Source organism: Centroberyx gerrardi, chromosome 3 (genome assembly GCF_048128805.1).
Source record: "Centroberyx gerrardi isolate f3 chromosome 3, fCenGer3.hap1.cur.20231027, whole genome shotgun sequence".
Taxonomy (NCBI): Eukaryota; Metazoa; Chordata; class Actinopteri; order Beryciformes; family Berycidae; genus Centroberyx; species Centroberyx gerrardi.
Window position 1 is genome coordinate 20,621,692 of NC_135999.1, and position 23,918 is coordinate 20,645,609.

Consider the following 23,918-nt stretch of genomic DNA (forward strand, 5'->3'; position numbering starts at 1 on the left):
AGTAATTGTTTTTGCTTTAAAGAATTTTAAAAAAGCATTACAGGTCAGGGCTGAAAAATGACTTGAGGCTACATCATAGATCTAAACCCTAACCCTAACCCTTCTTGCAGCAGACTATAACAACTCTGTGATGTAGTCAAAACTGAGTAACATTCATGCAAAGAAGGTAATATTCCTTTTGTTAACCTTTTATTATCAAAGATGGATCAGTTCAGGAGAGACTATCACAAAGTGTGACATAACAAATAGGATACTGCAGGATAACTGGCACAGGTAATTGTACTCTGCCCCATTCCTGCCTAAAGGAGTGTCATGTGCATCTCTGTGCCCAGTAAAGCAATGAATAATGAAACAGTTTGAGCAAAATCTTTGTTTCGTGGTTGCTCATGTTTCTTGAGAAAATCGTGTGTCATCATTTTCTCTCTCTATTTTTCTTTCTTTTTTTTTCTTTTTTTTTTGACATAAAATAAGATGCATAGGTCTGATAAATAAATAAACAAATAAATAAATATCATCCACTTTCAACTGTTTGGCAGCATTTCAATTCAGGTTATTGGATACATATTATGTCCTTAACCGAGCTCCTGAAAAAAATATGAGAGCATGGTTAGTGGAGAGCTGTTTTTGCTATATATGAATCTTTAATTATAAATTATAATTAGGTGGAAATACTACTTTGAAAACTTGAAAAATGTTCTTTGAGCATGCTTGTCACAAGCCTACTAATTAGGCTTAATTAAACTCAATGTTATAAACTATCCTTTGCATTTACTATCCTTTCTTTTTCTTCCTTAAATACATTATATAACATTTTTTTCACAATATAAGCTAATCAGGGATAAATAGCTTACTACTACACCTACTACTATTAATACTACTACTAATACCACTACTACTAATACTATTACTACTACTGCTACTAGTACTACTACTACTACTACTACTACTAGGCTACTATTAATACCATTAGGCTACTACTATACTTATACTAGCTACTACTACTACTACTACTACAACAACTAGGCCTACTACTAGGCTACTACTGCTACTACTACTTTTAATACTTTTACTACTAGCCTACTGCTGCTACTACCACTAATAATAATCATCATCATAATCATCATCATAATCATCATCATCATCATCATCATCATCATCATAGGAATATTGATAATGATTCTCATGTAACTTGCACAGCCAATGGGAATATCTTCCTGTTGTCTGGTGTCTCCACTGCCAGCTGCAATGTCACTTATAAAAGTTGTGTACACTGTGCACATGCATGCAGGCATTCTGTACATATGGCTGAGGAGCCTTATTATTACAAGCCAATCAGCTGGGAGGGCGTGGGCCAACACCCCTCCAAACCCCCCGGCCATACGGCAACACCAAAACGCCATTTTGAGTGTGGAAACGTGTTGGAAATTCAATTCACACATGTATAACTTAAAAGGTATGACACGAGTAATTAAAAAAAAGTAGGCTTTTACATTCCCAATAGACAAGCATATTGTTACTTAGTCGTCTATTTGTGTTTCCACTGTAAATAAAGTCTATCCAACCTTACTTACACAACTCCATGTGTTGCATAACTTTGCTCCAGCCTCTTTTGCCTCACCTTTCATGGAGGAAAGAGGCTCCCATGTTTGCCAGGTTTGACGTTATGTATCCCTCTGACGTTTCACGAGTGGAAATATTACTTAAGCGACAGTGAGACTTGGCAGCGTTACCGACAGCTATCAAATCACCGGATAAACCGACCAAGAGAAAAAGGTAAAGTGTGATTTGCGCGGATGTTCGCATGAGTTTTCTTTAAAAAAAAAAAAAAAAGTCACTAAATGGTTATATTACTGCATGGATAATTTAAAGGCTTAACAATTTCACATTTGGCATGCAATACTTTTGAACGCCACCTCGTAAAAGGACAATATGTCCTTTGCTCTGAAATAATAATTCAAACATCCAACTGTCTGATTTTCTTGTAATCACATCCAGAAGAACAGAGAAAGTATTTCTATTTCGCATCTAACCCAGTGTCAATTCAGCACCTAAATCCCAACAGCTTGTCCTATACTAAGTGATAATGTAGTGATAATAAATAATGCAATTATGATCAAATCCAAACAGTATATGAAGTGTTATTAAATTATGATAGTGTACATTAATAACTCTAAAAAATATAATGTTAATATTTGAACAAACTTGCCTGATGACAATGAGTGACAGATTCACTGTTCTGCTGTTTCAACACAATGTGAATGAGTTAACTCTGGAGTGTAGCCTATAGTCTATAATTATATTTTGAATATACATTTCCTCCTCTCATATTCAGTCAACAAATGGCTCTCAGAAGTGCTGTCGTCCGTCTGCTCTCCAACACCCAAAAATGTGCTGCGATCACTGCATCCAGAGCACAGGGCACAGCTGCATCAGTCCAGCAAGGTACATCTGAAAACATTTTTGTATATAGGAAGAAATGGTAAGCTGTAATCATGACAGAGCAACAGCCTGTAGGGCAAATGTCTCTTATTTTCACCCATATGGGCCAGGGTTTGTCATTTTATTTGCAATACCTAGATCCCTCTGTGTCTGTGACCCTGTCTTTATTGTTGTCTAAAAAGAAAGAGAACACACAAGGAGGTCAGGACAGCATTTTAAAAAATAATGTTGAAGATTTTGTTGTATGATATGTAAAATGTTGAAGGTTTTGTATGATGATGATGTAATCAGCCCTCTGTAAACACTTGTATTGTTCTTCCTTTAGATGCTGAAGAAGTCAAAAAGCCAGCAAAAGCACGTGAGTGAAATCCTAATGATTTGAACAATGTAGCCTGTCCAGCTCACATGCACTAACCTCTTACAAAATGTGATGGTGACGTAACCGTGGGGTGCACTTGTTTTTGACTCCCAGCCAAGGTGGCATTCAACTGGCGGGACGCCCTGGATCTGGAGGGCCAGCTGACAGAAGAGGAGATCATGATCCGCGACTCGTTCCGTGACTACTGCCAGGAGAAACTCATGCCCCGCATCCTCCTGGCCAACAGACACGAACGTGAGCAAAGTTTATACTCTTCATCAGAACACATGTGGGGTTACTATTTCTGGGTTAGACTACATGAAATAACTCATGTTGAGTTCAAATAACCTGAGCAGAATCCATTTGTTGCACATGTGTAGTTTATTGTCTCTCAGGTTATGCCTTATGAACGAAGGTGTGCAAACATTTTTCAAAGAGCTTTTTCTTTTCTGCTCAGTATTTCATTGTCAGTTTCTCTCTCCCCACCTCAACACCCACCCTGTGCAGATTTCCATCGTGAGATTGTCTCAGAAATGGGAGAGTTGGGCGTCTTGGGCCCAACTATCAAAGGTAAACAAAAACAAAACAACATTTTCAGTACATTGTCCTCCACAACATGAGAACAATTGAAGCCTTCAGTCAAAGAACCATATGTCCGTTCTGCAATGTTTTGTAAAGCCAATATAATTGCAAAGCTACAGTCCAATCCAAATCATTAGTGAATGTTATACATCACTTGGAAGTACAAAACTTTGGCTGTCCATGCTTCTATGCATGTCCATAACACTCAAATATACAGGATCCAAGGATAAAGGATTTGAAAACAAGATTTTGATCATCTGAAACATTTCACTGAAACATATACATATACAGTATCTATATAGTTCTTTAATCTATCTATATGGCTCTTTAATCAAATATTTTATTTTTGTCTTGCACAATGCTCGAAATGCAAATCTTCATGTTCCTTCACATACATTTTCTACATCTTGACTCTACTGTAGCTCTGTTGAGGCCTTACAGTAGTTTTTTGTATTTCCCCTGCAGGGTACGGCTGTGCAGGCACTAGTTATGTGGCGTACGGCTTGATTGCCAGGGAAGTAGAGAGAGTGGACAGTGGCTATCGGTCAGTCATGAGTGTCCAGTCCTCCCTGGTCATGCACCCTATCAATGCTTATGGCACAGAGGCCCAGAGGGAGAAGTACCTGCCAAGGCTTGGTAAGAGGGAAATTAACTATGTGCAATTTTATGTCAATTGATTTTTGCTTCAAATTAGTTACATTTCTGGCTTGATTTATGTCTAAACTCCAAAGCTGCAAAGGAGATTTTTTTCTCTAATCTCCCCTCTCCCTTGTGTGTGTGTGTGTGTGTGTGTGTGTGTGTGTGTGTGTGTGTGTGTGTGTGTGTGAATTTGTTTTGTAGCTCGTGGAGAGATCCTGGGCTGCTTTGGTTTGACAGAGCCAAACCACGGCAGTGATCCCAGCGGTATGGAGACCAGGGCCAAGTACAACCCGTCCAGTGGCACCTTCACCATCAGTGGGGCCAAGACCTGGTAGGTGGACAGACATAGTTAAACAGTAGTTTCTAAAAGCACCTGTTGACCGTGAATGGGACAACGATGAACTTGTTAAACCACAGTTCTGCACAATTATTCAGAAAAACATGAATAGAAAAGACCCCAAGCTTGGCGAACAAAATCAAATACAAGTCAAAATTTTCATGCATTTCAAGACATTTCAAAGACATATTTTTGCTCAGTTCTGTGTATGAGAAGAGGGGAGACAGGTTATAGACAGATTATTGTCACAGTATCACTTTTAGTTTTATACCATAAAGCAGTTTAAAACGTGTACTTCCCTGCTTGTGTACTGCTGGGGACTTTAATGCGTATGGCACATGAAGGTCAGATATGGAGAGACTGATTATGTAAAAAGAACTGTCCCTGCGGTCCTGATGACAGCATGTACAGACTTCCATATATAGACACAGTAACCTCACACCATTTGGCAAAGCCCACTCCTCTCATTTGGCTGAGCTTAGTGATACACAGGCGTTTTTGACAATCAGCTTAGAGAATCAGTCAACACAACAGGTAATGTTTCTACTGGCACAAATCTCATGTTATTGTTATGAATCCAAGAGTAGTCCCAGTGCAGAGTTCCTCCAGACATTTACTGTGTATTGGCGGGGTGGAAAGGCCTCAAACTGGTCTGACGGAAACCATTATTGATGATTTTTATTAATGATGGGATAAGTAACTCCTATAGGGTTGCTTTTTCAAAGGTAGGGGAAATAGTCAGTGGAAACATGGTTGTGTACATGAATATCCCTTAACAAAAAGTCACATGTTAAACCCCACCACATATGAATTCAAAGTACATGTGCTTTTTAGACACGTTAGTTTTCATATGTGAACTTTGTTTTCACATTGTATTCTGACAACACATGACAATTTTTACTTCAGATGAGAACATTTCAATTCATTGGTGCAAAGTGTTTGTTTTTTTCCACATGCAAACATTTTTTTCCACATTTTCACCTGACAATATTGGTTTCTCATGTGAAAACTTAATTTTACATGCAGAGAAGACAGTTCAAAGGTGAAAATGTCATTTTCACATGGGAAATGGGAAATCTCACACGTTCACATATGAAAACCAACATGTGTCCATAAAGCATGCAAGCAAGCTACCAAGCTTCAAGATGCAATTTAACACAATCTTTCAATGTAACACCTCATTCCTTTTATACATAATTTATATTCATGCAGTCATCTTATCAGCTGCTTTTTGTGTTTTTTAGGATCACAAATTCCCCTGTGGCAGACATCGCAGTGGTCTGGGCCAAGTGTGAAGACGGCAGGGTGCGGGGCTTCATCCTGGAGCGTGGGATGAAGGGTTTCGCCACCCCCAAGATTGAGGGCAAGTTCTCCCTGAGGGCGTCCGCCACCGGCATGATCCTGATGGACGAGGTGGAAGTTCCCCAGGAGAACCTGCTGCCCAACGTCTCCGGCCTGGCTGTAAGTCCCGTTAAGGGTTTGATTTCCCAAAAGCACCTTATTCTTTGTGCTTCTATAAGTCAGCCATAAAAGTTCAAATATGTTAACTGTAGGATTAACATGTTAAGAGATTGCTGTGTGTTTTGATGGTGAATTCTAATGCTGGAAAGAAAGTCACTGTGACTGTGACAAAATCTATCCCCAGTGAACTTCATTGTGATTTTTTGGTGGATTTGGTCCAATTTGGGAGTTCTTGGGCTTGATTTGCTGTCAAATCTTAAATGATACTTTTGGCAGGCTGTGAAGTTAATCCTCAAAACAGTAAAAGAGGGGAAATAAATCTGTTTATAGAAGGCAGCTTAGAGGATTTAAAGAATGTTTTTCTGAAGGCATAATATGACAATCTGATTAACAAAGACAGATGTATGGAAATGTCTGCAAGGGTTGCCTTTAAGTGCCAAGACACTTTTGCTGAAACTGCTACAGCTGAGTCCTTATCATATCATATCATATGATATCATATCATATCATATCATATCATATCATATCATATCATATCATATCATATCATCATGTTATGTCATTATTCAGCTGAGCTCAGATCATTTCAGTTCAATCCAAACCAAAATCATTTCAGTCCAAAATCATTTCAGTCCAATATCATTACATTCATTTTACTGTATAATAACAATTGATTGTATTTCTTGTGTTTTTGACCTGTGTGACCAGGGTCCCTTTGGTTGTCTGAACAACGCCCGGTATGGTATTGCCTGGGGAGCTTTGGGAGCTGCTGAGTTCTGCTTCCACGCCGCCCGTCAGTACACTTTGGACAGGTACAGAATAGTCTTGTATGTTTAAAGTAAGTTCACTATCAAAGGACAGAGGATAGGGGAGAGGACTTCATGGAAATACCAGACAAAATACATTTTTTATCATCTATTTAAACCTCAACCTATTATGATAGCCACAGCTGTGTGCTAGAACAGTGGTTCTTAACGTGGGGTCCGGGGACCACCAGGGGTCCTTGAGGGGGTTCCAGCAAATTGATGAATTGTTAAACTTCAGCATTATTTCATTTACAAGAAGTTAACACAATTAGAGAATGTAGAAGTATGACTATTTTGATCATAGTTTCACTGTTATCTCCCTACCTACAATACAGATAGTCAAGGAATTCTGGACAAAATCAATCTAACAATAAAAATATTCTCAGATTTGGGTCCAAGAGAAGAAATCTCATCAAATGGGGGTCCGTGGCCCAAATGTGTACTAAATTAGGGGTCCTTTATATGAAAAGGGTTGAGAATCACAGTGCTAGAAAGTGTTTCAGTTTTCAACTCATGTCTTATGCTCCAATCAGAATCCAGTTTGGGGTGCCGCTGGCCAGGAACCAGCTGATGCAGAAGAAAATGGCCGACATGCTGACAGACATCACTATCGGCCTGCAGTCATGTCTGGCCCTGGGCAGACTTATTGACGAGAAAAAGTGAGTCGTCTCTTGTTGTCTTTATCTCTTTATCTCTGTGTCTCCTCTCTTTTTCAGTCACTCTTTCTCTCTACTACTGTAAAAATTAAAAAAAACAGTGTAATCCTTAACAGTGTGTGTTCCCGTCCCAACAGAGCGGCTCCAGAGATGATCTCCATGCTGAAGAGGAATAGCTGCGGCAAAGCTCTGGATATCGCCAGGCAGGCCAGAGACATGCTGGGAGGGAACGGCATCGCAGATGAGTACCACATCATCCGTCACGTCATGAACCTGGAGGCCGTCAACACATACGAGGGTAGGCAGGCAGGAGTCGATACAGAAAAATACATGTGATGTCATTTATTAGCATTTAATTAATTCGATTAGTGTAGTGAAAAAGCCACTAGGTGAAATGACTGTTACTTAGTGAATAAGTTTGTAGCCAATAACTGCAATTATGTACTTTGACCACCAGAGGTCAGCAGCGCACAAATTATCACAGGTTGAAGCTTGTTTTAATCTCACGGGTTTTAATTTTATTATTACCATATTATGCTTGTTGATTAAGAGATAAACATGGTCATTTTCAAAAAGTTCAAAGCACATGTTGACATTATGTGCATATCATTTGAAATATCTGACTGCACTTCTGATCATTTTTAATCCTTTCTTTAAATCCTGTTCATTATGTTTCTGATTTTTTTTGTAGGAACCCATGACATCCACGCCTTGATCCTGGGCAGAGCCATCACTGGACTGCAGTCTTTCACTGTTGGAAATTAAAGACTTCCCAACTTCCCCTTAGTGAAATGGACTTGAGGTGGAATATGTAGCAACGTGCTACCTGTCCACCTGCCTCCTGAGACACATGACCTCACTGGGCAAAGTATTATGTAGAAACCTGAGGTGCGCTTCATTTATTCTATGAGATGCTTTGAATACCTCAAAATACCTCAACACATTTAAGATGCAGTGTATTTTCAAACTACTGATAGGAGTGCTCTATGCCTCTGTTTGGTCTCCTCTGTGAATATTTAAATAAGGTCAACCTAACAAAGCATTGGGTCCAAGTGTGATATAGCTTTTGTACAGTTAGTATGCCTGGAACTTTATTTCGGCCAAAGATAAGGCAGGGTGCATTTAAAAGGTGTGGCATTATGAATAATGATTTGGTTTAGTTTGAAATGAGTGAATTATCTGTAAATGAGTGGCTTTGAATGAGTGGGAAGGTATGAGTGAATGACTGTCCAGTTCTCTGCTATTTTGCCTTTATAGTTGCTATTATGGTCATGTTGGTTACTGTATTGTAACCAACATGCATGTATGTATTGCCTGTTTTTATTGAAGCAATAGATGCTGTAATCGAACATAAATAAAACATGGGCTGAACAACTTGTTTTCTCATTCTCTTACTGTGACTGAGAACTATAACCTGAACTACTGTCCTACTGACAGGGACACAGTCAGCTGTGTATTCTTGCAAAAAACAATGCTTAGGTGCTCTTCTGTTCACATTGGAATAATTTTTAATATAACATTGGACACTTTTAGAAGCACGTTAGTAAAATGAAAACTTAACTCAATTATCTTCAGTTATGTCAGACAAAGAGACAAAAAACCCTTGCGAGACACGACTTTGCCATAAGGCACTGTGTTAATTTAAAAGTGAAATAAAAGGAACAGACTCTGAGGTAATTTGCACTCAATGAACTGGAAATACAACTGTGTAATAACCAAAATCCCCAGATCTAGAAAGCAGAAAGAGGGATCCAAAAGGAGTATAAACTTCTCTGCTCAAAGCACATGGACAGATCAGATCAGCTAGTCTGAACTCTCTAACCCAGAAATGGAATAGCGAGCCTCGTAATGCAGTAACACATTAACTAGAAATGGAAATGGAAATAGTAATGGAATAACCTCATATAGAAATGGAATAGCCTCATAGCAAATGGAGGAACACATTAATTGGAAATGGGAATGGAAATAGAAATGGAACAGCCTCATAGCAAATGGAGGAACACATCAGTGACAGTTTGTCACTGCTCTGGGGTCTGGCTGAGGGCCAGGCCCGTTCTGAGGCTGGCCAGCGCCTGTCTGGCTCCCTGCAGCTCATCCCTCAGCTTACTGCAGCTCTCCAGCACCTCAAACAACTCCTGCAGCTTGGCTTGCATGTCATGACTGTTCTCCTCGTAGACGGTGTACATGTGTTCCTTCATCTGCTGGCACCCCTCTGTCACCTGGGAGAGAGAAAAAAAATAGCCTATTGGTTGTCTATTGGCTTTGACAAAAAAGTGATTTTGAGACACGGAATTACAATCACTTTATTTACCAGGTACAGTAAATGCACAGGAATTTGTCTTGGCGAGATTGGTGCAAAAACACGCTGATAACGCTGAGTTTCATAGCACCTACTGACAGTTACACAGACAACAGGACCATACTTAAGTGGAAAGGGACAATGCAAGATATATGATGGACTAGATATGACTAGATATAGAGTATATGTATCACTCTAAAAACACACATTCAACTTTCAAACACGATGTGCATCCCGGCAAAATGAAAAACAGAACAGTATGGTTGCAGCTGTAGAAAAGATATGGTCAGTGCACAGCAATACACTGGAACAAATGTAGTTATACTGAATATAGGATCAGATGCATGAAAGAAGTTTTGAGGGAAAAATAATTTAAATTCAACCATTTCAATGTATAGTATGTTTTATGGAAATGAGAGTGACCAGTGCATAGAGATAAAACAAAAACTAAAAAACTGTTTAAAATAAACTATATAAAAACATATTAAAAAACCCCAATAAAATTGTTTTATCTCTATGGACCAACGTCGTTTGGGCGTAGAGTGAGTACAATAGAGCATCTTGTGAACATGACACACAGCTATCATGTTAACAGTTAACACAACTACACTAGAACTAGACAGAAAAAGTGGATACCTTCTCCCCTAGCTTCTCCTGGAAGCTGCCCATCACCTTCTGATCGTTGGTGCGGCTGTCGTTGATCTTTCCCACCAGGTCCTGCACTCTCCTGCTGATGTCATCTATGCTTGAACTACTGTGAATGTTAACATGCAAGCACAGTGAATTTCAGGGCATGACAAATTGATTGAAACTACCACTCCTGCTGCAACAAATACTCTTTGGCTTAACCTAAATGTCTTATCTGATGAGGAACAAGAGTTTCTCATGTGGAGGAAGCGCGAGCAGGTAAACAATGTGGGAAAAGTACTATGCAAACTGCGTAAAGTGAATGGATGTGAGCTTGAGTTCTGCACCTGTCCTGCTCTTGACTCTGAAGCACGCTCTCACTGGAGGACTGCCCTCTTGATGACTCTTGGTCTGTGCCCAGGCCTTCATCCTTATCTGCCTGTCTTGCCAAGGATAATCAAAGAGACAGCTATACATATTTCCATCATCATCAGTTAGACAATGGCAGCCACTGGATATCTGTTATAGAAGTATCTGTGATTTCATATTCCTACCTGAGGATCTTCATGCCCGGGTTGAGGAGCTGACTGTGAGGTGGAGGGTCGACTGTCAAAGAAAGAGTCCATTTTCCAGGTCTAGAAAAGTCCTGCCTGATTTTGAGCGGCTGACTTTGAATTTAAAGAACGTCACACCTGTTTAAAATAAAACATTGGAAAATAATAACCGCAATAATAATTTCATTTAAATTTCTGCAAACCACATGAACTGTGAGATTAGCAGGATTTACCAAGAATTAATTCACTGATAAATGCTTTCACCAACAACCAACACCAACACCTTTAGCCTCAACTCAACTCTGTAAAAGCTAACATTGTTATCTAGGCTACTTAAGCTAGCTGCAAACAGCCACTTGGCCAAAATAAAAAAAAATAAAAAATATATATTGTGCTGGTAATGTTGGCTACGTACAGTAGTAGAAATTATGGTATCAGTGAACATAAAATAGATTGTTTGACTTTCTCTAATAACATTACATACAATTTTAGATGAGCTTCAGTGGATAGACCAACGCTAGCTAACCGCTAAGCTAGTTGGTCACTCTGTTGCCTGGATGTAGCCATCTGTCTGAATCGCTGTCAACCACGCCCATATCATTTTAATTTTCATTTCAATTTGGGTTTTTGCTGCTTACAGTGACATTTATGTTGATGTTGCTGTGAGACCAGGGTCTCTATGTGTTCAAATCTAACTGTGAACGAGATTGTGTATTATCAATCTTCTCTCTTAATCTTAATCTTTCCTGTTTTTGTCTCAGCCACATTTTATAAGGATTTCAGCAAGAAGCTACACTTATACTCTCGGTACTGAAGTCCTGTATAAATGTCACATCAAAACTCTAAAGCATTGCATAAATTAACTATGTAGGCCTATTCATGCTTAATATCTAGGGAATGTCATATCACATAACTTTATCTTAAGTAGGCCTAAGTAAAGCAGGTAGGCTAAGGTTTTGTGATTTTTATGTAAATAATTAGCGATTTAAAAAAACAATAGGATGATATTGGATCTTTGGGCAGCGTGAAAATGCATGTCAGTTTTATGGAAAAAAAAAAAAAAAAACACTGGTTGCGGATTGGGATGAGGGAATGATTGATCGTGGCCTATGATTGGCTGATTGGAAGTTGAAACCCCGCCCACTCCTGACACTGCTCTGCCACAGTCTGGATTATTTCAGCACCGCGGACAGCGGACACCGGACAAGCAGAGAAGGTGTTTGAAATGACTTGGTGGATGATGAACAAATAATAATATATTTTTAAAAAAAGATTAATCACTGTGTATAAACATGTTTGTGAACTGGCACTAGTTCTTGTAAAGATCCCTATGCGTTTCGCCTAGGGCAGCAACAGCTTGGTCTTGACAGGTAGGTGAACTTCTTATAGCCTATCAGTGCTGTTTATTTGTCCTTTTTGCCTTGAGTGTTATAGATAATTCACTCAATATACCCACCCTAACAAGTAGATAAAACGGGGCATTCCCATAGCTATTTGAGCATGTGAATTGTGCACTTCAGTCTGCTTTAGCCAGAATCACAAAATTTAACAATAACAGCAATAACTGTAAAGATTTTTTTTCCATCAACAGGCCTATCATTCACTCTGCTCATCTGAGAACCTACTGAGACTTCCCTAAACGGATAAATCAAACTGGGGGAATTATACTCTGAATATAATGGAATAAGTCGAGGAAGTGGAGGCTCGCGCTCTGGAAATATGGACAACTTTAACTACACGGAGGAAGGTGGACAATCATTCCAGTATTTGGTTCACAACCTGGAGCCTCTGTACAAGGAGTACCGGCCTCCTGCCAGGGACATTATCCAGCTTCCCAAATCAATCCTATACTTTGTGATGGCCGCCCTGGTGGTGGTGGCTGTGGCTTATGCCATCGTGGGCCACCTCATCAAGGACCTCATGCTGGATATAGCAGGTACATTATCCAGTTTCTGTTGCTTATGGACAGACACAAAATGTGTACTCTGTAATGGATGTGTTGTTGCAATATTTCAGTAAAAACATACTTAAGTAAAAGTAAAGTTAGTGAAATACTCAAAAAAGTACAAGCTATAACTGGAGTAAATGAAGATGAGTTACTTCCACCCTCGGTTTTTAGTTTAGTTATGTTTCAAAATCTATTATCTTGGCTACTTTTTCTATCTCAGACATTTGGCCGATGCTCTTATCCAGAGGGATGAGTGAGCAGGTAAGGGTTCTTGCTCAAGGACACAGGGCAGGAAACACGTTGGCAGCGGCAGGGATCAAACCTGTGACCTCTGAATCATGAAACCACCTGTCTAAGCACACAGTGACCCTGCCTGCTGAACAGTGGGAGGTAGAGCCTGCCAAAGCTCCTGTTGATCTGCTGCTGGTAAAATATATTGAAATACACTACCAGTCAAACGTTTGGACACACCTGATTAAATGTACCATGTTTTTCATTATCTTAAAGCCATTTTGATCTAAAGGCTTATGCTTAAATGCTTGAAATTTGTCTTTTAGACAAATATAAATAGTGAAGTTGATGCCTATGTGTGAATTTCTTTCCAAAGCCTTTGCCTTTCCGTCAAGGCAAAGGGCGGCTACTTTAAATAATCTAAAATATAAGATAGTTTTGATTTGTTTAATACTTTTTTGATCACTGCATAATTCCATTTGTGTCATTTCATAGTTTTGATGTCTTTATTATTATGTGAAAAATAGTAAAAATAAAGAAAAATTGATGTATCCAAACTTTTGACTGGTATTGTATCTGTTAGTGAAAATGTAGTCAATAAAGATCAGCTAATGTGTGAGATATCTATAATCATTTGATTTTCACTGAATTAAATAAATAATATCTAAATAATATCCATTGTAGTCCCGATTCATGCATTTATCCTGCACCATTCTTTCTTCTGAACATTATACAGTCAGGTAAATAAGCATACTGCTCAAAACTCATAAGTTTCTAGACCAATTAGTTACCAGACAATTCCTTGTCATTTCCAATGGTTGAAAAGACAGGAAAACTAGACGTTTCCAAATTATTTTGTCTTTGAGACAGAGAAAAAGTGCAGCAGTAGCTCAGCAAGCATGCTGGAAAAAGTGTGACTTGGTTACACATGTATCTTAAATAAAAATGTAAACTCTTTTTAAAGATGCTGTGGGATAAATGAATCATGTAATATGATTAAACTTCTGTCCTCCCACAGACTGTTTGCTGGGCCCAGTGGAGGTGGACCGGAAGAAAGACGGTGAGGTGGACGGAGTCAGCCCCCTGCATATGCCGCCCGTCATCACCCACTCCCACCCAAATGCCTTCCATGTCTGGGACCAGGACGACGTCATCATCCCCATGACGCCTGTGAATGAAAGCCCCCTCACCAGCCCTCTGATGGCCGTCATCCCGTACATCCCGTCGTTTTTACCCACCTCCCTCAACATCAGCAGCCCCTCCTACAACCAGCCCATCCCCAAGGAGAGCGAGGCCTGAGGCACACACACACACACACACACACGCACACACACACACACACACACACACGACACAGGACCTAAGACCTTCTGTACCTCAGTCACCAAAGACACAATACTCCGGCCAGGTGTCAACATCTGAAGATGGTTACTCTTTCTTAGCTGTTCCTTTTTTTGGTTTTCACTTTCATCTTTTGTTGATTCATTCGGTTTGTGTATCTTACCAGCTCAAGCAACTCCTAGTTTTAACCACTGAATCAGGTTTTAGCCCACCTACTTTTTAAAGGAGCTGGGAAAGAGGATTGGTTTCTGGGAAAAATCTCATGAAATTTGCTGCCCATTCAGTGAGTGAAACCAAATAAGAAACAACATCATATAAGAAAAAAACCTCAACGACTCTCATGTGACTTCATGGTGTGCATCGCCCACAGAGGTTACAGTAAATGCCGGGGATTCCCCAGCACTCTGAACTGATGAAGCTTCTCGGATGAGTCTTTGTTTTTATTTTTTGGACATCATATGGCCTATATCAACTTGTATGTATCGGAGCTTTTTATATGTTTTACATCAATTTGACTGAAGGCATACAAGCATTGACCTAGGCCAATGAATCTGTATGGATGGATTTACTTTTGTTAGAATAACTGGCTGGCTGATGAACCCGCTAGAATACATGGTACTAATCTACTCTACTTGACCAAGACAGAAACAAGCAGCAAATTTTTTCAGGATCACTCAGGAACTTGAGGATGTTTCTATACAACTTTCTATACAACTTCACTGTTTTTGTTTCTTTTTTTGCTGAGGACGGTGATGGTGGAAAGCTACATTGGTACGGAAGCACAGGGACAAGGAGACACTCAGTGGGACAGTCAATGGGACAATCAGGACAGCCAATGGGACAGTCAATGGGACAATCAGAACAGTCAATGGGACAGTCAATGGGACAATCAGGACAGTCAATGGGACAGCTTTCACTTGTTAATATTCCATTGGATTTGTGGCAAGTTAGCATTATCATTATTCCCCTTTTCACCAGACTCACTTGTCATGTCAGACCATATTATTACATTTACAAAACTGAAAAAATGTAGTTGAGTTGAATAGTCTCAGAGAGAACACAGAATATATTCAACACAAATTAATCAGACAGTTTTTAAATATAATTTGTTCTTTCTTGACTATGAACAGGGATGTGTCATCAAAAGTTTCAGTGAACTCACAGATCCAATCCAATCTTTATGCTTTACTGTTTTGTTTGAATGATAGGAAATGCAATTGCAAATTTCCAAAGTGACAATCTAAAATATATTATGCATTGTGAAATTTTAGAAGATATTGTTTTATTAATAACTGAAGAGAAATGAAGAAGAGTGTGAGAGAATGGAGAAGTGTGCACCTTACACAATGGCCAAGTGTTTGGAGTGATTGAATTGCTGTTTATAAAGGTTTTTGAGTTAATTGAATGGTAAAGGTTTGTGTGAATTATGGTGTCTAATAAGAAACTGTTTGCCAACACCTTTGTCTTATTCTGATACCAAAGATATCTCCAGGCCTTAGGAGGATTGGCTTAGCTGATTAACTGAGAGGGTGCAGTTAATTCAATTAGTGGAAGTGACTGCGTTCAGGTGGGTGTGTGTGCTACCGGAAATAGAGAAATAAAGAAATAAAGCTTTAGCATCATGCACAAGATTCATTCAATGTAGCATGAAAGCTCTAGACAAAGAGTGATGACCCCCACTTCTCTATTTTGGTAAAAAAATAAAAAATAAAAAATAAATAAAGTCAGGCTGCAAAATCTTAATTTCAAAACATTTACTGAATGCTGTATGTTGTGTCTAAAGCCACAGAAATGTGATACAGTATAGCCTTGCCTTTGGTGTGTAATTCAATCAAGTCATTATAATAATATGATAATGTATATTTAGGACGTGACTGCAGAAGCCATATGAGTTTCCTATTCTCTCATTTGTACTTGTTTGTTGCCATTTTAAAAAAGACAGTGTAACACAACTCAAAAACAGATTTTGTTTTATAATTTTAGGGAATTCTCATTGAGTTAACATTGCTCATTCTGTCTGTGAACCACAGACTGACTGAGGTCTGTGAGGGACAGAGATTAGGGAGAGAAGATTACCCATGCAGCTTAGCCTCTAATACAGCGTCCCTTTATTACTTTTGAGCCACGGACTCAGATAATCGGGCAGCAGCAGCTCCATCTGAGTGGAGGAACTTCAGAAACTTGCATGGGATGAGAGCTTAACTAACAGGAAATTGCTATTCTGGTTGTGGGAGAGGATTGATATTGCCATAGATCTAACTCTAAGTTGCAGAGGAAATGACGCACAGCCTTAGGCCAAGATTTTCTCTTAAATGAGGCCCATCTATTGGTCCAGGGTTTGTAAGAGCTGAGTGAAGCGTTGAAGTGGAGTCAGTGATGATTGGGTCGCTGAAGGGAAAGGAGAGCTAAGAGCCTGGGGTGTCATGTGGGTCTGGAGATATGAGTGTGGGCGTCATTTGAATCCAAAGCTGCAGGATTGGGTTGTGTTTGTGATGTTGGCCTTTCATGACAGCTGGTTGTTTAGATTATTGGCGGTCTGGGCAGAAGTCACCTTGGTGTTCTCAATGACGATAGAGAGATCTTTCACATGATGGGATTTGCCAGGGAAGGAGAGCATGGGTTATTAGGAAGTTAACAGTGTAATGTGGAGGCATGGCTTAGTGTTTAGCGCTGTCACCTCACAGACAGAAGGTTCAGGGTTCAATTCCTTTCTGTGTGGAATTTGCAAGTTCTCCCCATGTTAGCATTGGTTTCCTCTGGGGTGCTCCGGTTAAAAATGACATGTGGCTTTCAAATACATACAACCAATACAAAATCTATAAGTTAAATGTAAGTTTATAAATATGGCTCATCGGTTGTTTCTTGGAGAAGATACAGGGTCTGCTAATCGTATTTCCTCAGGGAAGAGATCTTATCCCGCTAAGCCCCACAATGACACTGTGAGAGATGCATTGTCAACAATGCACTCAACTGGAAAAGAAGGCTTAATGTGGGGCTAATAAGGACTTGAGGAAGGTCGGACAGCATCAGTGAGGAGGTAAGACACTGGAAGGCTCCAGAACGTGGATGCTAATGCTAATGGATGCTGATGAGGGATTCAAAACATTTGATTACTTTTGTCTTAACTTTATTTTTATTTTTTTAATTGAGGACCCCTGGATGTCCCCAAACCCTACTTTGGGAACCACTGGCAACTGATCCTAGATCAACACATTTGCCCCTAGATGCATATAATGAAATCCCAAAAAGTGTGTGCCCATCGGTCTGTCAGGTGCCAACCCAGTGAGGCCTCCTTTCAGTCTGTTTTGCGTCAGTCAGCGCAAGTGATCCTTCCCTGTCCTTGATCCCCAGTTGACAGTTGACCCTCTGCTGATTGGCCGTGACTCAGTGAGTTTAGCCACCTGTTCCTAGGTCAGTCCAACTCTCCGTCTGATCCTGCATGACTTTCACACAAGCTGTAACCCATCCTGACTGGATCAGGGTGACGCACGTAAAGACTGTCAGTAACCTTACAGCAGCAAAGTTGTGGTAAGACCAGTGGTGTAGTCTACGTGATACGCAGGTATACGCCGTATACCCACTAAGAAAGCTCCAGGATTTCCGTATACCCACTTAAAAATGCGCAAGAATACGTAACAATATAGTTTTGTGACAGAACTTTCACTTTAGTGATTTTGTTTCGCAAATACCGGGTAGAGTACAACTGCAATAAAATACGTTTTGCAGGGGAAGGCATCTCCTCCATTCACACTTCCATTCATAAAATTCACCCTGTGCGCTCTGTCTGTTACGAAGCGCGGAACGTGGTGGCTTCCCATACAGGAGGGGCTTTGAGTTTGGCCGTGGCCCGTGACCTAGACCTGACGTCACCTACCAACGAACACAGTTGCTTGACGGTCATTTCCCCGGCTCGACAGTAGCTCTGTAGCGTTGCAAGTTTAAAATTAGCTAACGTTGATGTAGAATCACTATTCTATAGTATTGTAGCATACTAAAGGAGATATGCGTTAGTGAGTGTGGTGGTGCTTATGGGGTGTCGCTCCGGGACGTGTGTACGAGGCTGGGAGGGAATCATCACAGTATACCCACTACAAAAACTAGACTACACCACTGGTTAAGACAGGGGAAAGTGGGAATCTATGACTTTAAAGAACCATTAAAGAATGGTATTACAGTATATCCTGACCTAAAATTCAGGAAAGTTTGACCAATATTGTGTACCAAATGTTAAACAATTAGACACATCACAAGAAAGAGGGAGAGAACATGGAAAAAAAACTGTTCTGGGTCTCTGCTCTGCCCCCAGGTTCATTTTCATTGGTGGGCTGAGCTCATCCTGATGGCAGTTGCTGCCAAGATGCTCTCATCCAGCCTAATCCTCTGTTGGCAGGCCAGGTTGACCTGCAGCTGACAAAGGAGCCATGCATGTGGAAGCCTTGATCTCTTACCCGACCTGCGGTAGCCTGTAGCAAACCATACCAGCATTTAAACTCTCCAGATGTGTCCTATGACCGGCATCACAATTGTGTCTCACATTTAAGGGCTGGTTGACAGGACCAAAATGTATCATTTTTCATATTTGTGATCTTTTTTAAAAAATTTGAATGTTGAGTAATATCTTGAAATACAGAATACCTCTTAGCCGTACCTTTATGCCTGTGATTGTATTTTTCACTATCATGCACTTCTCACTGATTCATAAGAAAATTCACCACAGACACAAAACAGGAATGAGTGGCACTAAAAACTCTGGATAAACAGCAAAACGTTTTTGCGAAAGGGATTGCTTGATTCCATCTGGTGGCCATTCTGAGGAATACAAAGCAAAATATTGATAGTGGCCTATGGGTAAACCCTGTTTTTGAACCATGATCTTCATTTGGACTATTTCTGGGAGAGCCTGTAACTCACAAAATGTGGTTTGTGTCTTAAAGAAATATCTAAATTGAATGAAAACCTGCAGTTAAAATTAAGCGTCAATAGAGCAGATGCATGAAGATGGCTCTTGGTTTTATGCCATTCATAGTGCCAAGCATCCAAATGTGAACATCTGCCAGAGTATATCAGGAAGAGAGCTTATAGCCATTACAAGCTCTAGGAATGCAATTAGGTAGTATATAACTGCGTAATAAAGTCCATAACATGCTTACTTTCCCCTGATGCAGTTATGGTTGCCCCACTTTGGTCCTATGACCGACCGAGCACAGTACAGGTCAACCAGTATGCTTGTCCAATCACAAGTTTGAGGATCATAGACCTACAAGACTAATATCGTTTAGACCAAGCATGCAGCCCTACCTAGTGTTTATCAACTAAGAACAAGGCTGGATATAATTTCCTGATGTGGGAACAAGTAAGGCAGTTTTTTCCCCCCATGCAAAAAAAAAACAAAAAAAAAAAAGTTTTGAACATGCTGAGCCCATTATCAAAATTTACATACCAGCTGACCCCAATATCTAACAAAGCAACCAGAAAAGAGTTTAAACAGTTTCAGTTCCTCCTGCATACCTTTGCCCATTCACACTCCTTGTCATATCTTGCATTTACCACAAGCCAGAAATCATAACTGCTTCAAAGTCAAACAAGGACATCATTAGTAGGTAAAACCCAGCTTATGGCGGAAGGAAAAAATAAATAAACCACTGTAGCTTTTGAGAAATAGCCTGTGGTGTGACAAGACCAGTCAGTCACTGGACTGAGTGACAGGACACAGCTTCTTTATAAACAGTATTTATTCACTTCATACAATAAAATCTTGCTGGAACATCTAAAACTTCTCTTCATCCTCATTTTTTAAAACATTCATATTAATGGCCATCAAATGCTAATGCCAAAGTTTAAAAGTAAACTTACTGAATGGCAGCCACCATCTTGAGCTTCAACTAGACAAAACACTCACAACACAGTATATAACAGACCACTCCGGTGTTCTTAAAACTGCTCTGTGTCCCGTCGAGCCAGGACGGTACGATAGAGAGAAGTGCCTTTAGCTTGTATGAAGGTCAGGACCATCTTGTTCTTGGTGACCTCTGCATGGACGAAGCCGCCCTGCGTTGAGGCTTGGCCAGTGAAGAACTTGATGGAGCCTTTGGGAACGTGGTGCCAGTGACGGACGTCGGGATCCAGAAAGTTTCCAGCACCGCTCACCACATAGCCCACACCTTCGTCTTCGATGTACTGCATGGGAGGAGAGACGATTGAAATTGATAGCAATTTAGAAGACCCCACGAAATTAACTCCCACTACTTTCTGGAAAGCCTCATGCTGCACCAGTAAGCATGAACAATTCCAACCAATGAAAAACAGATTTTCCCCTGACTGATATCCCATTTTGAATGATCCCTCCCTGCATTATGTCCTGCCCCAACCTCCTGTTTCCAGAGGAGGTGCATCAAATCAAGGCGCAAAGATGCCATTTCATGGAGTCTCAATAAAATTAGGTGGCATCGCCTAGAATAAAAGGTATAAGTGCTCCAACACTGGTTCTCAACCTAGGTGGGGGTCTCAAGATAATTCAGAGGACAGGAAAACCAAAAAAAAAAAAACCCCCCACAAATTTAATGTTTTGATTTGTTTTTCCTAGTGAAATGCTGAAAGCTTAGTCAGATACGCAAATTAAAAACTTGGGAAAAATCATTTAGTTGAACTGTTCACAGCTCTGCATATGCAGCCTGTGATGAAGGGTGATTATGAATAGGCATCACAGTTTTAAGGAGTCAAGGTTGAGAACCAACCTGCAGATTGTGGTCATGACCACACAGGTAGGCGGTGGCCTTGTACTTCACCAGCAGCGGACGCAGCCTCTGCAGCAGGCAGTCTGTGGGGCCGTGCTCCGACACGGACCAGACCGGGTAGTGACCCGCCACCAGCAGGAAGTCAGCCTTGGACCGAGCCATCCTCTCCTGCAGCCAGGTCAGCTGACGGTTGGCATCCACCGCATGCAGGGGACCTCTGGGCTTCTCGTCTACGTAGTCGTCCGAGTTTCCGCACAGCATCACGGTGTCCAGCATGATGATGCTCAGGGTCTTCCCGGTGTTGGGGATGCGGAAGTTCAGCTCATAGTAGTAAGAGGGGAAGCGCCTGAGAAGGTTGGGAGGGGGAGCAAAGTCATAGGTGACACTGATCAAGGAAGACTACAGGTACAGTGACAGTGAAATAGTGTCTGATTTCAGTGACAGGTTTATCTCCACTTGTTAATGGATAGCTCAAGGCCATCTTTAAGAAGTCCACTCCCATTTTGCTTTAGGAGAGTCATTCTAGAGTTGTCCAAGGAAAGAAATTCTGTTTCAGGATAGATCTTTCCATAACATTAATCTTACCATCTGTCAGACTTGCGGCTGTACTCGATCTGGGCTTTAACATTCCCTGCATGGTCATGATTGCCAGCAAGCACATACCAGGGGATTCTGAGAGACTTTGCTGTATACACAGACTCAAAGGTGTCCTGGGTGGAGAGATTAAGAGAGGAGCTATCACTTCCACCATTTAGCTTACTCAACATGCTCCTGTGTTTCAGAACACAGCACATGCACCAAGCCTCAAAATTTGAAGTTTGAAAGGAGAGTTTACTCAACTGACCTTAAACCTAGGAGAATCCACACTGTCCACACCTTTGTAGTAGAAGTTATCGCCAAGGGCCAGAACGAAGTCAGCTCCCATCTGCTCTGCTACTCTGCCCATTTCCCGGGCTGTAGCCTTCTCCACAGGAGTGATGTAAGGAGGATGAGGCACTCCACCCCAGTCTCCTACCGCCAAGAACTTAATGGAGGTTCGGTTTTCTGTGGGGGAACACAAAGCAAAACCTCAGCAGCTCCAAGGACAAGTGCACAAGCATTGAAAAATGTTCACAAACAGCTTGCAAGCCCATTTTAAGTGTTACTTACTGCTACTTTGCTCCAAGTCCTGGAAGGCAGTAGGATAGCAGTAGGCCATAGGGATGGCAGCCACCAAGATGGATACCAGAGTGAGTGCCATCTCTAAAGAAAGAAATACAAATAGATGTTGAACTGGCAGTAGAAATAAAAGCAGTTTAAAAGTAGAGAACGCTCAGCCTAAACCAAAATTGAAAGCCAACTCAAGAAGGGAGAGCATAAAAATCACTACCAAAAAGAGGAACATGAAACCACCACAACAACTCCAGGTGTCATTTACCATCCACTCCTAGGCTTCCTCTCTCCTTTCCCCTTCTACCGGAGAACAGCACGATCTCTTGCTTTTATGCCTAACGGTGACTTGTGATTGGCTGCAGCCAAAGTTGACAGGTCCCAGCTGGAGCTAATAGAGGCTAATCAAAGTAACCACATCTACCAGGCACAGAGGGTCAAGGGGTCACAAACAATATCTCAATGTCTCCCAGCGCCTGTCCAGCGCATTTGAAGAGAGTATACGGTATATCTCTGCATCTTTTTAATCAGACATTCAGTCATTTAGTGAATTTATGAAACACACATTATCAAATAACCATCATTAGCATCATCAGACACCAGAAAACAAAGACATTTAGCAGCATGGCCATTAGTAAATAGTATCCAACGCCTCACTCCTCCCTTATCAAAAAGAAAGCAAAGCTGGCTGACAACAAAAACAACTTGTATATATCTCAAGAGACAGTGTCAGTGTCCACAGATAATAATGTCAGAGCCAGTAGATAATAACACTCACAGCTGATAATGCTGAGTGGTAAGTGGTGAGGTGTCCTCAGGATGCCTGGGTGGGTCACCCTCTGTCAGTCTTCGCCCGGCTCTTCCTGCCTTGCCTTTATCAGCTGTCCCAGAGGAGAAGAGAGGAGAGGCTGCGGGAGGACCAGCCCCAGGCCACGCCGGCGGGGCATGATCATTGCTCACACCCTTGACTCAGTCTCGGGACTGTAGGGTCATCTGGGCCACATGTGATCCACAATGGTTATAATAGCTGGTGCTCAGACTCCACTTTTTCCACCACAGTGTTAATAAGTGTTTATTTTCCTTCTCCATTTTCTCATCGTCTGTCTTTTGCTCTAGCCTTCTCCCATATTTGCAAATAACCAAAAATGTTTAATGTCTATTTCAATAGGCTGTTTTACATAAGCACTATGGCATATAGTCAAGTTATGGCCAAATTGCCTAGTCTCACAGAGTTCATACTTATGTTTTGCAGTTAGTGAACTTGGGCTCACCTAACTTATTTAGCCTATTTTTACACTTCTGTGTGACCTTGTAGCCTTCTCACCTTAACGCCAAGACACGTTAGAATTGTCCATTGGACAGGTAGATGTCCACTGCGAGTATATTAAAGACTGGATTTAACATGCAGCACATTTTTTACTGCTCTAAATCACTTCAATTGCCAAATGAACACAAGTTATCAGATGTATTCTCCTTTGGCCAGATAAAGGGCAGCTGGCAAAGCTGCAGCATGATCCAAGCGACAGCACGTGCTCAGTGAATATTCATAAGGTAAACTTAATTTCTCTCGCCTAGGTCGTGCATGCTGAAGATGCAAGCTTGTTTAATATAAAGTAATTAGCAATATCCTAGTCAGGCCTGCAAAACTGAGGGTTTGGTGCATTCATTTATAATAAGAGCAAATACTATACATACCTCTATTTATAACTATATATACAGTATATGTAGACTTATATATACTTACATCTATATATGCT

At 40.7% G+C, this 23,918-nt stretch overlaps 2 protein-coding genes across 2 annotated transcripts; one reads left to right on the forward strand and one right to left on the reverse strand.

Annotated features, from left to right (window-relative positions):
- Positions 1 to 1,724: 1,724 nt before the first annotated feature.
- On the forward strand, positions 1,725 to 8,502 carry LOC139931380 (glutaryl-CoA dehydrogenase, mitochondrial). Its single transcript, XM_071924869.2, has 12 exons — positions 1,725 to 1,773; positions 2,333 to 2,442; positions 2,765 to 2,797; positions 2,912 to 3,052; positions 3,305 to 3,367; positions 3,845 to 4,015; positions 4,220 to 4,349; positions 5,600 to 5,816; positions 6,525 to 6,628; positions 7,156 to 7,281; positions 7,416 to 7,576; positions 7,970 to 8,502. The coding sequence occupies exons 2-12, from the start codon at positions 2,340 to 2,342 to the stop codon at positions 8,041 to 8,043; spliced, it is 1,323 nt and encodes a 440-aa protein (XP_071780970.1). The 5' UTR covers positions 1,725 to 1,773; positions 2,333 to 2,339; the 3' UTR covers positions 8,044 to 8,502.
- An 11,532-nt stretch (positions 8,503 to 20,034) lies between these two features.
- On the reverse strand, positions 20,035 to 23,051 carry acp5a (acid phosphatase 5a, tartrate resistant). The gene is made up of 6 exons (XM_071924837.2): positions 22,940 to 23,051; positions 22,162 to 22,252; positions 21,857 to 22,056; positions 21,598 to 21,722; positions 21,013 to 21,358; positions 20,035 to 20,455 (listed from the first exon to the last, which is right to left on the reverse strand). The coding sequence occupies exons 2-6, from the start codon at positions 22,250 to 22,252 to the stop codon at positions 20,210 to 20,212; spliced, it is 1,008 nt and encodes a 335-aa protein (XP_071780938.1). The 5' UTR covers positions 22,940 to 23,051; the 3' UTR covers positions 20,035 to 20,209.
- Positions 23,052 to 23,918: the final 867 nt, after the last annotated feature.

What these genes read in the sequence shown, in the direction of transcription:
- LOC139931380 (XM_071924869.2), top strand. Translation starts at nt 2,340, where the DNA reads ATGGCTCTCAGAAGTGCTGTCGTCCGTCTGCTCTCCAACACCCAAAAA. An exon ending in AGCTGCATCAGTCCAGCAAG is followed by an intron (nt 2,443 to 2,764) that starts GTACATCTGAAA and finishes TTCTTCCTTTAG; the next exon opens with ATGCTGAAGAAGTCAAAAAG. An exon ending in ATCAGTGGGGCCAAGACCTG is followed by an intron (nt 4,350 to 5,599) that starts GTAGGTGGACAG and finishes TGTGTTTTTTAG; the next exon opens with GATCACAAATTCCCCTGTGG.
- acp5a (XM_071924837.2), bottom strand. Translation starts at nt 22,252, where the DNA reads ATGGCACTCACTCTGGTATCCATCTTGGTGGCTGCCATCCCTATGGCC. An exon ending in GGACTTGGAGCAAAGTAGCA is followed by an intron (nt 22,057 to 22,161) that starts GTAAGTAACACT and finishes GTTCCCCCACAG; the next exon opens with AAAACCGAACCTCCATTAAG. An exon ending in GTCATGACCACAATCTGCAG is followed by an intron (nt 20,456 to 21,012) that starts GTTGGTTCTCAA and finishes CCTCCCATGCAG; the next exon opens with TACATCGAAGACGAAGGTGT.